This window comes from Podarcis filfolensis, assembly GCF_964270895.1.
Source record: "Podarcis filfolensis genome assembly, chromosome: 7".
Lineage (NCBI taxonomy): Eukaryota > Metazoa > Chordata > Lepidosauria > Squamata > Lacertidae > Podarcis > Podarcis filfolensis.
The window spans coordinates 71777508-71793663 of NC_139603.1; the positions used below are offsets into that span (position 1 = coordinate 71777508).

At 43.6% G+C, this 16156-nt stretch overlaps 1 protein-coding gene across 5 annotated transcripts in view; it reads right to left on the bottom strand.

The window, feature by feature from the left end:
• Positions 1–4064: 4064 nt before the first annotated feature.
• SYBU (syntabulin) overlaps positions 4065–16156 on the bottom strand; it is a 50607-nt gene continuing 38515 nt past the window's right edge. For 2 of the 5 annotated variants that reach the window (XM_083622038.1, XM_083622040.1), the window contains 3 exons: positions 10551–10757; positions 6908–7057; positions 4065–5881 (listed from right to left, as the gene is read on the bottom strand). In XM_083622038.1, the coding sequence (XP_083478164.1) occupies positions 4786–5881; positions 6908–7057; positions 10551–10757 (1453 nt within the window). In that variant the 3' untranslated portion in view covers positions 4065–4785. The remainder of the gene's footprint in view (positions 5882–6907; positions 7058–10550; positions 10758–16156) is intronic. The other 3 variants (XM_083622039.1, XM_083622042.1, XM_083622041.1) reach the window with 2 other exon arrangements.

The window sequence follows — 16156 nt, forward strand, 5'->3', positions numbered from 1 at the left end:
TTATCTTGCTTTGTTCAATGTACCTGCGATGATGTTTGCTTTCTTGCATCTTTAAACTCCCAAGACAAAAACCCTGCTGGAAGGTTAAGCTGAGATAGCAACTTCTACTTCTCAAACATAGGCAACAGGTGTCTGCCTGCTTTCATGAAAAATTCCAGAACTGCTTGGGTGGTGATCTAGGCATTGCTTATGCAGATTAATATATCAGTGGCTGCTTCTGAACTTTGAAATCCAAGTTTTAAGGGCACAAAACTCCTTTGATATGCTGAAGTCTCAGGGGCGAGGCAATTGTGTAAGTCCCGGCAGGCAGATGGGCTTTCCCTCCACCTACAAAGCTGAACTGTACTCCAGTGCATGCGATCAGGTTTCTTCCAACCTAAGTGCAAAGAAGCCTTTCCTTTCCTGGTAATGAAGGGTTATTGCATCTATGCCAAACATCCAAAACTTTGAAGAGTGTGTCACATGGAAATATTGAGTTGTCAGATCAACTTGAAGCTGGCCTCACTAAGGAAAAAATGGGCAGTTGATTGCACAGGAATGAATTGCTCTAGTATGTATCGCTTAATTTAGCATGCTGAGCCAATCCTTGGGCTGTTTGTCAAAGCTGAAGGCAACTGGAAAAACTTATATGGACTCCTGTTTTCCCAGGTTGTTTGCTTAGGAACTCATCATTCCATGTTTAACTTGCCACTTCTGAAATAGGGGCATTGGTGCTTGTGCTGAGGGCCAGCCTACATTTTACCTTTGTCGTGTAGATAAATGGAGGTAAGATTCCTACGTTAGATTTTGATGTGTATCACTGGCCCTATTTTTCAGGTTGGCTGCCATATCAAATGTGTTGGAGTGTATAAGCAGGGATGTGGGTGGCACTGTGGCCTAAACCACTGAGCCTCTTGGGCTTGCTGATCAGAAGGTTGGTGGTTCGAATCTGCATGACGGGGTGAGCTCCCGTTGCTCTGTCCCAGCTTCTGCCAATCTAGCAGTTTGAAAGCATACCAGTGAAAGTAGATAAATAGGTACCACTGCAGTGGGAAGGTAAATGGCATTTCTGTGCCCTGTGGCTTCTATCACGGTGTTCCGTTTAGTCATGTTGGCCACATGACCCGGAAAACTGTCTGTGGACTAACGCCGACTCACTCAGCCTGAAAGCAAGACGAGTGCCGCACCCCATAGTCGCCTTTGACGGGGCTTAACCATCCAGTGGTCCTTTCCCTTTCCCTTTATAAGCAGGATAGTCACCCATTACAGGAAATATGTAAGCATTTGTCAGTAATTACTTTAATGGGATTTAGTAGCAATTAATTTTATTTAGATCACAGCAATTTTTTTGAAAGAATCCTTTTTTCATTTCTATTACAGCAACACCTAAAAAATGTGCCCTTAATCAGTCTATACCCCAGTTAATTTGCCCTCAGATTTAAATTGGTTCCCAAATCTTTAGTTATCTACCAACTAAATAGGTTAAATCTTACAGCCCCAATACATAATTTCCCCAAAAGAGTGAATTGATTTCAGTTGTAAATAGTCTAGACTAGGGTCCCTGAATAATATTTTGGCCAATATAATGATTATTGTTTTTTGTTGTCCTGGTGGTGATATTACTTGGGTAATTAAACTCTGGGTTTTGTACATGAAGGATGTGTATGAATATTTGCTGAATATAAAATAATCAAAACCAGTGGAATTTGTTTCTTACATGCTTTAAGGGAATGTTGTTTGGCTACACTCTCTACTTGACCCATTCAGTCTCTTAGAAAAGAAAAAATGAAGTTTTATAAAAGTGGCTTTTGTGGGAAGATGTGGAGAGGCAGACGTTGTCCTTTAATAAGAAAGTACATCTTCAGTGCATGGGTCTGAACGAGATATTTATTCCTTTTCACAGTCCCACCTAGTTAGTCATACATTATTGTTTTACTGTGGGGTGGGGTTTTCTTTTGCCTTTGTGAATTATCCAGAAATTTCCTCTTATGAGGACAGCTATATAAAGTAAATGAATTCAACAGTGTGACTAGAACCCCACAAACCTGCTCTCTCTGCCACAGTCATTGTAAGCAGAACTTGGCAAGGAATTTCCCCTGTGGTTTTAGCAGGATTTTATTAGGCTACCCAGAACCAGGGTGGTGGTTACAGGGCAAGGATGGGGAAATGAGCAGACAGCAACTTAAGATTGCGAAGTGGTCCTCATGCTCACTGATTACCTTTCCCTGAACCCCAGATGCCGTTTGCTCCAGTAGGACTCATTTTCAGTATCCTGAGTCTTAACTAAGGGCAGTGTATGACACCAGCAGGAAAGTTCAATTCAGTGCATACGTGTGTTTACCCTTTGTGCGAAAGGTCATCTTATATTTCCCACTTCATATCCATGTTTAAAACAAACCGGTTTCCTACCCTTAGATCAGCTGCGAAACTCCTTGCATCTCTGTAGACAACTCACAAGCTTCCCAGGCCTAATTTACCTGAAGGTGGTAAAGACGAGGGCGGGTGCTGAATGCAGTAAGTGGTAATGAACAAGGTCTTTGTCTTCTTTGGTCACGATAGGAACCGTAACTGCACTGTACAGTGATACCTCTGGTTACGTACTTAATTCGTTCCGGAGGTCAGTTCTTAACCTGAAACTGTTCTTAACCTGAAGCACCACTTTAGCTAATGGGGTCTCCTGTTGCTGATGCGCTGCCGGAGCACGATTTCTGTTCTCATCCTGAAGCAAGGTTCTTAACCCGAGGTACTATTTCTGAGTTAGCGGAGTCTGTAACCTGAAGCATATGTAACCCAAGGTACCACTGTATGCTGCTTTGCTTCAAGATGAGCAAAAGCAATAACATTGGCAAGTGCCTAAACTATGGCTGTGGAGTCTGTGGACCTCCAGATGTTGGATGTCACCTGCTTTCCCTGACCACTGACCAGATGTGAGGGATCTGGCCCTCCAGATGTTGCTGAACTATAAATCTCACCATCCCTGGATCCTTTAGACTGCAATAGCTAATGGCCAATTGCAAATACCCCCTTTTGAGAGAAGGACTGTAGTCAGGCAGCTGCAGGCAATCTTGGAGGACACCCCAAGGATTATTTAGATCCATCCCAATCTGGGTCTAGTCCTGGCCATGGAGCTAAGTTGCCCTTTGTTGCCTTGATGGAGAGCAGGATAAGGGGAGTGTGACTGGCTCCTGCTTATTGATCTTGATCATTTGATACCACCAGCAGGGAACTGGAATTTGGGGGGGGGGGTACTGTATTATTACACTGATTCCAATCCTACCTTCAGGACCAAGTCGGACAGTAGCATTGGTAGAGTGCCTTTCGGCCCCCTGACCGCTATGTTATGGGGTGCTGCAGGGGACTATCTTATCTCCAGCACTATTTCACATCTACATGAAGCTGTTCAGAGCGGTCATTAGGCGTTTCAGAGCAAGGTGCTGATCACACTCAATTCTATTTCTCCATAATATATGAATCACAAGAGGCCGTGTTCAGGAGGTTACTATTAATATTTAAAGCCCGTAACAACTTGGGACCAGTTTACCTACAATACCTTACCCAACGTGTGCCCACTTGACTGCTTCAATCAGCCGAACTGAGACTACTACAGGTGGCATGTAATGCCCATTTTGCATTTGTAAGAACCTGATAGTTTAGTGTTGCACCCTGACTATTGAGATCACTGCTCTTTCCGGCACCTGCTAAAAACCAACTTCTTTAGACAAGCCTACCCAGATGCTTAGGAAGTTGAGGTAATTTTAATCTGTTTTAGTATTTTTACTTTTGCATGTTTTAAAGTACAGTTGTACATTTTTCTTGGTTTTCTTGTTTTATCCTCTTGAGGGTCCCGCCCCCCTGCATTTAAGTGGTGTATAAATTTCATGACACAAACCAACAGTGGGAGGGCCTAAGGTTATCATATCTTCCATTGAGCATGGCAGCCGGTGCTGCTGGGAATTGTAGTCCAACCACATCTTGTGGCCCTCAGCCCCTGGCTACACATTGTGTAATCCCTACTTGTTTTCTAACTGAGGCAAGCACCCAGATCTCTTGCAGTGATCCATGCTCAGCTAAATCAAAGACACCAGTTCAGTTTCAACATGCTTTACTTATAGCTTGTGATTATAAAGCATTCTTCTTCTTTTTCCTTAAAAGATTATTTAACAAGAAAAAAAAATAAGTTAGTACACATACATTTAAAATATTCCTTCATACACTTGTGTGACAACAGTACGTTCCGAGTAAGACTTCATTTAAGACTTTGAACAGACTTCATAAAATATATTCACAATCATATTTATAAACATGGTTAATAACAAGATTCAAGACTCCCCACCCACCCATCTGCAATAACATTTCCCCCTCTCTTTTTAATTTTTGGTTTACGGTCCCCTTGTACACAGGATCAGTGGAATGCAGGGGGCGATTACATAATTAAAGCACCACGAAGAAGCACAGACAGACAATACATGCGAGGCTTATGTAAGCTGCCTTTGTAAGAGTGTACTTTCCCCTCCCATCTGAAAACAATTTGGTATCACAATCCACACATCCGACGACAGAACGAGAAGTGCTTAGCATGCTTCTTTTAAAAAATAAAAATGCACTTGCGTTTACATTTAGCGGCAGAAAGTCTCCGTGCCACCTTCTTCTTCTTCAGTTTCAAACAATGAACATGTTCTGAACTAAATATAGTGCAAATCAAACATTTAGGAGCAGGACGGACAGAACCCAACATTATAGTCACGCAACCAGAACCACACCCACCAGAACTCAGCCTCTTGGCACAACTGTACAGGAGAATTCCCTCTAGGGTCGGACGCTGACGGGTACGTGGCGGAGAGAATTCAAGGCAACCAAGCAGCATCCTCGAAGCAATGCTCCAAAATTGTAGACAGGGTTAGTCCCTCCTCGCTGCGTACTGAACATCCACATTACCGTTGGCAGGATGGGAGCGGCTACGGCCAAAGCATCGACAAAGAAGCTGCTGCTCCAGTATCTTTTCACAACGCTCCTCTCAGACAACTTCGTGACATTCCCAAAGCCTTCGGCGTGATAGTCTGTGAAGTCCAGTTCCTTCATGACTCTGTTTTCGTAATACCTAGAATCCACAGCATCGTGTGCCGACTCCAGCGGGGATAAAAGGATAGCGGAATTCGGATCGCATGGAGTCAAGTCCACGAGCAAGTCTGTGATGCTTTCGAGACCAGATCCATCGGATTCTTTCGAAGCTGAAGAAGGGCTGATGGGGCGTCCCTCGTGTGCCTTGAATATGTTCTGAATCAGTTGCTCCATGCTTGAGCTGTACAGCAACACATCGGCCTGAACTGCCTGCTCCATTGCCAAACTATGGCTGTGGCTGTCATCTTCTTCTTTGGCATTTGTGAGGTTTTTAACGAGATCCAAATGGTTTAAGGGGGAAGGTGTAAAGAGTTCGAGTGTGGCGTCCATCGCTGTCTCTTCAAATACATCGTTCCCATTGGCCACGTCGTCACTAAGCAATACGCCGCTATCTGCCATATCCTCCACAGAGTGGTCTTCCATGAGTATGCTGTCAGCCATTTTGGAGTAGGCCGCACTCGGAGTCAAAGACTTATCAGGTGACCCACACACATAATCTAGGCTGTGATCCTCGTGACAAGAGCCGTTCTGTGCCATTTCCATGCTCTGGAGCAAGGTCTCCAGCTTCTTGTTCTGGATGTTGATGTCCACAAAATACTTCTGAATCCCTTTGTCTTTCTCAGCCAAGCTGTTCTTCATGGTTTCAATAACCTGCTTGAGTTGTTTGATCTCCTTCCTTGCTTCCTTCAAGGCTAGCTGGGCTTCCACCCGATGACACTCTTCTTCAATCCAGTCTTCCCTCATGCGGGCAAGTTGAGATTTGAGTTCCTTGATTTCTGTTTCTCTGAATGGAGGGCAAAACAAAACAAGGCATCATTTCCTGTGAGGAGAACCTGCCCTTTTGAGGTTACCAAGCTAGGAGGGAAACGATATGGTGAACAAGATGCATGAAGGAAGGTAGAGGTTTTCTGCTTGAAACAGACATGGTCATCTCATAGACATGGTTAACTCCTCTGGATACTGTTGGGCTACAAGTCCCATCATCTCTGACAATCATGGTGAGAGCACACCATGTTACCTACTCCTGGGGTAGAGTAAAGGGATACCCATATATCAAGAAATTGGCTTTTATAACAGCAAAACTGTTATATAAACCAGGGGTCAGCAAACCTTTTCAGCAGGGGGCCGGTCCACTGTCCCTCAGACCTTGTGGGGGGCCGGACTATATTTTGAAGGGGGGGAAATGAATGAATTCGTACGCCCCACAAATAACCCAGAGATGCATTTTAAATAAAAGAACACATTCTACTCATGTAAAAACACGCTGATTCCCGGACCGTCTGCGGGCTGGATTTAGAAGACGATTGGGCCGGATTTGGCCCCTGGGCCTTAGTTTGCCTACCCATGATATAACTGTTTCATGGGCCATTGATTGTCCTCATGTTTAAGCAAGAATGTTATGGATGAAACCCAATGTGGTGTGAATGAAAGTCCCCTTCAATTCCAACCCCCCACAATCTCTTGCCCCCTTCTTTCAAATCAGTTCTGGAGGGTTTCTCCAAGTCTCTGGGGCAGATTGGAGGGGGTAAAATCCGTCTTGCATCAGCCCCCAGCCAGTATAGCCAATGATCCAGGAAGATGGGAGCAATGTTTTGAAGGCCATCCATGCATTCACACAGGGTAGCCAATGTGATGGACGACTCGTTGTCAGGAATAATAAGAGTTGTAGTCCAACAGTATCTGCAGGGAACCACGGTGGCTACCCCAGCACTAAAGCCGCTTAATGTACATGTTAAGTGAGCTTCACTGGGAAGGGCATCTGAAATCAGGGTGCCATCACTGAAAAGGCCCTGTTAGTAGAAACTCTTACCTTTCTTGCAGTCTGCTCTCAGATTCCTTCAGTTTTGTTTTCAGGTGCCTCACTGTAACTTCCTTTTGCTGCAGAGGGGTCAGATACTGCTCTGGGCTAGGTGGTTTGATGCCGTGGTTCTCTCCACAAGAGGTGTATCTTGCCGGCCGCCTACAACAGAAAAATGTTGTTGTGCCTGCAAATTTTATGTTTACATTCTACTTAAGGCAAGAACCGGTGATTTAGGTTGCAAATCTATACCGACTTACCTGGGAGTAAGTTGCACTGAAATGGTTGTTCCCTTTTTGAAGCTGTTTTAAACTGCTGAGGTTAAATAACTGTCATTACTGATGATGGATGTATTTAAAAATCTTTTTTTCGTAATGTGGTATGGCTCCTCTATTGTATTTTTGTGACTGCAAGTTGTTTTAAATTGCTTTTAATTTTGTGTTTTAATATTCAACCCACCCTGGTACCTTACGGTGAAGTGAGGTTATAATAAACAACAACAAACTTGATAATGATGATGTCACTATTTATTGGTGTGGTCAAGTTGTTTTTTAAAGGTTGCTTATGTCTGATGTTGGCCATCTTGGGCTTATTGAGGAAAGGTGGAATATAAAAGTATAAACTAACTCGTAATAAACAGTGCTACATCGTGACATGTGGGAGACTACCCTTGGAAGCGCCAGCTGGTGCAAATTGCTGAGGCTAAACTGTTGATGGGGACAGATGCCATCAACAAATATTTCAGCTGCTTACAGCTTCCCATGTGTTACTGGGCCAGGTTTAAGGTTCTGAAAATTCAAGGTTAATCCCAATGTTCAGGGATGATGGGGACTGCAGTTCAACACCTAGAGGGCAACATCCACGATATGGGTGCCATCACCAAAAAGGCCCTCCTGCCTAAAAGGCCCTAGTAAGGCCTGTGCGCTGGATCCCAAACCAAATTGGGACGATCCTGGTTAACCTGGGATTCGGGTGCATAGGACTGAGGCGGCCCCAGATCTACTTGGAACAGATCAAGTCCATTAGAACGATTCAGGGCTCTCAAAGCAAAGGACAGTCTGGCAGTGAGAAGAGAGGGGAGATTGAGACATGCAGGCAGTCTGCGTCTATCTCCCTGCCTCGGACCATATATTTCATCAGGATATAAAACCCCAGGATTAAGCATATGGACTGGGGGGTGGGCAAAGAAAGGGGACCCACATTTCCTCTCCCTCCGCCTGACTGCATGTTTAACTAGGGTTTAAAACTCCACTTAAACATATGGCTAGGAGGGTGGGGAAGAAGGAAAGGCACATGTGTTAAATGATAGTAATTGAGTCAACCACCAAACTGACACTGGAGGCAAACTGTTGACAGAATGCACCTTTTTCTGGCTGCCTGTATCACAGGCAGACATTGTCTCATCCACCATTCCAGTAAGTAAATGAGAAAGCAACAAAAACTGCCTACAAATGATTTCAGAAATATCAGGAAGAATCCACAACTATGATGCTGTTGGAACGCTTTTGGGGGGGTGAGAACCTGTTGGCATACATCTGCTAATTAGTTTTCAGCGCCTTCTAGAGATGTAGTTAATTCTGCTAAGTGTTTTCCAATAAAGTGGGCTGCTTTTCTGCGTTTTTTCCTGGAGCATCTTCCTGCAGGCTCCCTACATCGCTTCCTGCAGCTGCGGTGCCCAGACTGACTCCCCACCTGTAATGTAACCTGTGGTGTAGTGAAGCAGCGACAGGCCAGGACAAAGCACCACCAGCACTTATTTCATGGGTCAGCTGGGGGGGGGGACGCAGAGAGAAGGAAAGGACGTGTTAAATGATAGTAATTGATATTTGCCAGTGTTAAATGATAGCAATTGCTATTTGCCAGTCCTCTGCAGGCCAGACAAATAGGCTTTACTCAGAGAGAAACCTGCCCATCATGCTAAGCATGCATAGCCAAGGTCTGCTTTTATTTTGAAAAACTCTCAAGTCCCTTTATTATCACCAGATATAAAGAGCAAGCTTCTGACTCCCCCCACCCCCCGAACTCTTAATCAGCCTGGTTGTTCAGCAAAGCCAAGAGCAGCGGATGAGGGGAAATGGCTTCGTATTGAAGCCATAACGTCTGCATTGGTCAAAACTTTATTTTTGTTGCCAGGTCTCAGAAGGAGTGGCTCTGGGGGCATAGCTCTGGGGGTTGTCAGGAAGAGGGCCTGCACTTCAGAATTCACCACCGCACCATTGCATGTCAACAATGTAGTTATACACCAACGTGGAAACCATAGTACAGTCTTCTGGTTGCTCACTGTCATGAAAGAAGGAGTGAAAACATTTGCACGCTTGGTGAGCAGCACATGCGCTGCCAGGTGAGCAAATGATGCCTTTTGTTTTAACCCAGAAGGACCTTGGGAGTTTGATTGGCCAATGGCACAAGGAGAACTGTAATCATGGCTGCGACCCTCACATTAGGTACCCAGGAGCTGCCATATGCTTGGTTAGACCATTGGTACATCCAGCTCATACTCTTCTAGTGTCCCTATTTTCCATGCACAGTTTCAGAACTGCGAAAGCCATCCTGGCTTCTGCTTTGATCCCAGAATGTCTCTATTCCCCTCACCAGTGGGCTCAGGGAGGAGGATGAGCTGGCGCTTGTCTTGAGTGACAGGCTGCGAGGGAGCATCCTGTTGCCTTTCCATGGCCACCACTGCTGGCCTCCTCCCTTGGGCAGCTCGTAGCAGCTGCTGGGGGGCAGGCAGAGAGCAGGGCTACCCTGGGCAGGAAGAAAGAGTGAGCAGAGTGCAAGGAGTCTCGACCCTTTTAATTAAAAAATGCTTTGTGCGTCCACATTGAATCTTGCCTGTTTCTAAAATCTACCAAGGAATAAAACAAAATTGGGATTAAGAGGTTTTTCAGGACAGTGGAGGGTGTGTGTTAGCTGTGTCCCATTGGTGGTGGAAATGCTCTGCGGGGGACAAAAAATGGGAGGTCGAGGAGGTTCAGTGGTGGGGGAGTGAGAAATGACTGGCAGAAGCTCTCCAGGCAGGGCACATTCCAGGCCCTTCCTGGAGCTGCCAGGGATCAAATATGAGACCTAGTGCATGCAAAACAGGCATTCCACCACTGAGCTATGCCCTTCCTGGACATCGTATTTCCTGGAGCATACTTAAGTGCTCTAGACGGAGCAGATAGCAAGCAACACCCATTTGCCTCTAGTAAAGACATCAAGTGAAGAAGTGGCCACACAAAGGTCAGGAGGGTCACACATCAAAGGACACCACACGATGCGACAACACCAGAGGCTCTTTTTGCAGCAGCTGCAGGTCAAGGCAATGGCAAGCAGGGTTAAATTCTATACTATCCCACAACAGGGTTGTATAGAAGAAACGTTATTGTAGACTGTCGAGTTAGCAAGGAATACGCAGCCTTTTGCTAAGCTTCTTCCCTCGGAGGGAAATTAATTGGTTTGGCGGGTGTGCTGATGGTGTCGTCACTGCCACCACACCTGTTCAAATGCCTAAAGGATGTCACTGAAACGCCTAGAGAATTTACGAGCCTGATGTACCATGTAACGAAGAAAATCTTCAGTTACAATTGGAGATTCTGATGACAGCTGAGAACGGAGGGGGGCTTAGGTGATTGGCAGGGCAGAGAGAGGAAAAAGCTGCGAGAAGCTCACTTGCCTCAAAATGGGGCTGTTATCACTTCCCTTGTATGAGCCTGAATTGCTGCTGCTGGCCGAAGAAGCCTCATAATTCGGGTGGGTGCTAATGGGACTCAACTGATTTTTGCACAGCATTGACAGGAAGTCCTTTTCGCGGGATGTGGTAGGAGGGCTAGATCCAGACTTGTAGGACAAGGCTCCGTTATTCCGTCCGTGGGGACCCCGGCTGGAGTAGACAGCAAAAACAATGTGTTATAGGGCACAAGGGAAATATACATCAGAGTTACAATCAGTCAATTGCATTAATCTGTTTAAAAGCCTCTTGGTTGGTGGAAAAAGGTATCCCAAATTAATTGGGCAGGGCATCCATTTTTTAAATGTTGCTTTAAAAAAAATAAAATAAAAATAATTAAAATTGCATCTACAGTGGTACCTCGGGTTAAGAACTTAATTCATTCTGGAGGTCTGTTCTTAACCTGAAACTGTTCTTAACCTGAGGTACCACTTTAGGTAATGGGGCCTCCCGCCGCTGCTGCGCTGCCGCACGATTTCTGTTCTCATCCAGAAGCAAAGTTCTTAACCCGAGGTACTATTTCTGGATTAGTGGAATCTGTAACCTGAAGCGTCTGTAACCTGAAGCATCTGTAACCCAAGGTACAGCTGTAGTTGTCACCACTTTCAAAGAGGTATCCTTCCACTCTACATAAGAGGGAAAGTTCATTTAAAGGCAGTGATTTCTGGGACACACAAGCATCTTCCAAAACAGAGGTGGAGAACCTTTATGGCTCCAGATATCCCTGACTACTGGCCATGCTGGCTGGTGATTATGAGAGTCCAACAACATCTGAAGCGTCCAACCTAACAGCAATGACTAGAATGCTCCTTTCTTCACAGCTATTGTTTTTATCCATTTGCAAACCTATGCAGATTTAATCACCTGATTGACCAGCTAAACCTCACGCAATGAATCAGCTTCAGATTTCTTTAACTGGGTGGTAGCTCTAATATGTATTATCTACTAATAGTGCACGTTTACTAAAAATAGATATATGCACATGCATGCTCTCCCATTTCTGTGATGCAATAGCCACTGGAGATGTGATCACCGCTGTATTGATGTCAAACCATAATTACAACTGCAATCCCATGCACACCTACTTTGGAGTAAGCTCCACTGAACTCCACTGGGCTTATGTCTGAGTAGACATATATAGGATGGCACAGTAAATTTCAGGCAAAGGGCTCATTATGATAGATTCAGTCAATCTGAATTTAACACCTCTGATTAAAGCAGCCTTTAGCTGCCTCTTAACTAGTTTTAGTCCTATAAAGACCTGCAATTGCTATAGTTGTCACCAGGAAACTCAGGAGACAAGTTCAATAAATCTACTGCTGGAGAAATAAAAGTATTATTACTGTCCATGGAAGTAATTCAAAGGCTAAAGAAAGAGAAAATAGATGTCTTAGATATATTTGACTTTAATTTTCATCTTCAGGCTTTTACCATGATGTTGTAAAATTGCTACTGTCCCAAACCTAGCACCCTGTTTAGATGTTTATCTTTCTATACTCATCACCCTAATTTAAATGCTTTTTAAAACATCAACTTTTCTATCTACACATTGTAAATATTGCAAAATGAAGCTGGAAAATAAGAGGGCATAGCGTCTGAAAACCTCAATTTCTAGGAGAACATACTGTAAAAGCCATGTTTATTGTTTTACTTTCTAAGAACTTTTCACCCCTTTTTTATTATTATTTAAGAGAGATAGCAAAATTCAAAGGATTTTCACCACTGTATCTGCTGACATGGGATCTACCCAATGTGTGTGGGGGGAGGGGGGAATACAAATTAGGTTAATAGTATACAGTGGTGCCCCGCAAGACGAATGCCTCGCAAGATGGAAAACTCGCTAGACGAAAGGGTTTTCCGTTTTTTGAGCTGCTTCGCAAGACGAATTTCCCTATGGGCTTGCTTCGCAAGACGAAAACGTCTTGCAAGTTTGTTTCCTTTTTCTTAACACCGTTAATACAGTTGCGACTTGACTTCGAGGAGCAACTCATAGAACGCAGTGTACATAGTAGCCTTTTTTGAGGTTTTTAAAGACTTTGGTGATTTTTGAAGCTTTTCCAAAACTTCTTTTGCAGCCATTTGGTAAGTTAAGCTTTTAAAACTTTTTTGGGGGTTTTTGGATTTTGGGTTGGGGTGTTTGGAATTCAAGGACTTGGTGTTGGGGAGGGGTTTGCAAGAATCTGGAAGCTTGTGTTTTTTTCCTGCATTTTTATGATTTTCTGTGACCATTGGGCCACTCTGCTGTTTTTTAAAAAAAATTCTGGATTTGAATTTCTGTGTGCTGGGTGGCTGGGGGAACAGTTGGGGAGGGGTTTGCAAGAATCTGGAAGCTTGTGTTTTTTTCCCTGCATTTTTATGATTTTCTGTGACCATTGGGCCACTCTGCTGTTTTTTTAAAAAATTTCTTGGTTTGAATTTTGAAATGCTCTTTACAGTATGTGTGACTTTAAAGAGCACTTAATAAAATCTTGTTGTACCAAATTTGGCTTTGTTTGGACTTTTTTTGACCATAGGAACGCATTAATTGGTTTTCAGTGCATTCCTATGGGATTTTGTGCTTCGCAAGACGAAAAATTCGCTAGATGAAAAAATTCACGGACCGAATTAATTTCGTCTTGCGAGGCACCACTGTAAATGGAAATTAGCAGCACGGGAAGTCTCTAAAGCAGGCTCTGTCAAACCTGTTGTTCACCTCCTACTGGACGTAAAACAAACAAATAACCCCAAAACCGTTTCTTTTAAAAAGATCAAAGATGGCAACGGCTGAGAGCAGAAGGGGGGAAAGTCAGAGGAAGCGCAGGAGATACACCGCAAATCACGAGGCAGAAAGCTCTGAATTTAGAAAGCTTTTGAACTGGTTTTCCTTCTCTCTTTGCATGGAACACTTTATACAGACCAGATGGCGGAATGAGTTGTGCTGCAGTAAGGCAGCATCCCAAGGTTGTGGTTGGGTTAGCTCCACTCTGATTTGCCTATGTGGACACAATGGAAAGCTGTCGTGGACGCTAGACAGCTGTACTGGACTGATACGCTGAGCAAATCTCTCACAACTGCACCTTGCCCTTGCACAGGAACCAAAACCAAATAGTATATATATATATTTAAAGACTAAAAAAATGCGGCAAGTGGAGGAAAACAGTAAAAGAGGAAGAAAAAAAACCTGTTTGCATTTTGCACACATGGCGCAGCAGAGATATTTTTGGCAAGCGTAATTTGCCTTGTTGGCTCAAAGGATGTATTTGAAAAGGATATTTTATGGAGCTTGAGCGAGGGGATTTTAAGGCTTGGCTCTGTGGTTTCCCCCTCTTCACTTCCTTGCTCAAATAACTTTTTTTTTCCTTTTTCTTTTTTAAAAGATCATTATAAATAGCTTTAACTCAAATATCCTAGGGTGCAATTCTTTTAGGAGAAACTGCATGAAGGTGACCAAGTTACTTGTGCGACTCAAGTTAATCCAGTTCCCAGTTCCAGCAAATTTGTTTCATTATGGTATCAAGCTTCTTTCAGTGGAGAATTTTGTTAGAAGGAGGGGAAAATGGATTTTACTTTATTTTATTGTCTAAAAGAGGGGCATTTTCCAGGTATTAAGCTTTGCTAGTTTATGGCATTTTTATCCTGCCTCTCCTCTGAAGAGTTCACGGCAATGCTCTTCTTTGCAAAATGTCCCCCACAAGCTGTCTCCCTCTCACACAGTTCCAGGTATATTTAAATTATGGAGCTAGAAACCTGCAGGAGGAAGGAGGATAGCAGGGGTTGATTCTGAGTGGGGTAAATGGCCAGTGGAAAAAGGATGGAGCATTTGCCAACCCACACTCAAAATCACAGCTTCCCAAAGTTGCTTTTCAAGTTAAAAAATAAATAAACCCTCAGCGAGCCTCAAGGGAGTTCAGAAACTTTCACTTTGATTTTAAATTAATTGCAGCTTGCAGCAGCATCCAAACTCTGGCCCGTGAATAATCCTAACTATAGTTAGTGGAAATGAGCCAACTTCAGACTATGAAGTCTATGAAGTCCACTTGTTTCAACTAACCATAGTCAAGGTGAACCACATTCCAGGTGGATCTTAGGCAAGTCAATTGAAAAATTGAATTATTTTTTTGGGGGGGGGTTGCATTTTTGTAAAAAAAATGCTCAATGACTTTCGGGGTGTCCTGGTTTTTACTTTTTGAAATATGGCATCCCTAGAAATGTGGAAGCCCAAGACTTGGTGGGGCTTGTTTTCATAGCTGTAAGCAAGGATAGCAGCTTGTATGTTTTGAGCATATGGGAGAGATGATGTTCGTTGCATTGCCAGGGCAGAGCAAATTGTTCTCAGGAGCTCCTGTGATTAACCAGGAATGATTTATTAATTATAAAATGTTCTGTAATGAACTAGAAAAAGTCATATTCTGCACAACTTTGCCATAGTGGGGGTATATATAAAAACACACCATATGTACATGCTTTTAAGAAAGAGTTAGTTGCTAGTTGTATTGATATATTGTCCAAAACCGGTTGGAAGTTCATATAATGATATCAGTTTCATAGTTTTTGACCTGGCAATATATTGCGAATCATGATGTGTGTTAGGGCTGGGTGATATATCATCTAAAACCAGTTTCAAGTCCATATCATGATATTGGTTTCACCATTTTTGACTTGGCAATATATTGTGAATGTGCTATGCAAAAGTCACAATGTGGGGGAAAAACTGCAGCCAGCCAATGCCTCTACATTGCTCCATCCTTATTATAGACATCGTAATATATCAGTATATTGCAATGTTTAGCTGGTGATATATCTCAAAGTTGAAAATCAGATCCTACCCAACCCTACATACTAGATCATGATCTCATGATACACACATGGACACTGTGCACTGCAGAATGTAGTAAATTGTCCTAAGTGAAGTCTGCCATAAAGCAGTACTGCTGCAAAAGAAACTGCAGTGCCCATCCACTCTGTTGCTACTGTTTTTCCAAATCTTGTATCTTCTCGTTTAAGTTTGAACTCCCTCCTCCAATGCCCTCCGGGGCCTTTGCATCCCTAGGACCTTACTTCTTTGCTCTCCTAGTCCTCCTCTAGCCCTTTCCAGATGGCCTGACCCTCTGACTCTGCCAGAGTCTCTTCTCCCTGCTCTGTGACACAAGGCAAGTTCAGCCAATCATCAGAGGCTCCCGTAGCCTTTAGTATGCAACAACAGAGGTATTACACCAGTGTCACAACTTTTCAACTGACTGCAAAGCCCATGCTGCACTGGCAAAACATTACTGCCAAAAATGTGTGCTGACCAGAGAGGATGAAGGTTAATTGCTTTGACAGGGTACAGTTAAGGGACTATACGTCCAGCTGCTTCCCCAATTTTGAATCCTAATTGTGTGTTTTTTATCTGCTTTGCTGGCTTGCAAAATGGAATGTGTTGAATACTGAGGAACAGCCTCTTTTGTGGCATACTTAAAACATTGAGATCAGGTATGGGGAACCTGGAATCCTCTAACTCCCATCATTCCCGACCATTGGCCCATTCTGGCTGGAGCTCATAACTCTAGAGTTAAAGTTCCACAACACCTAGA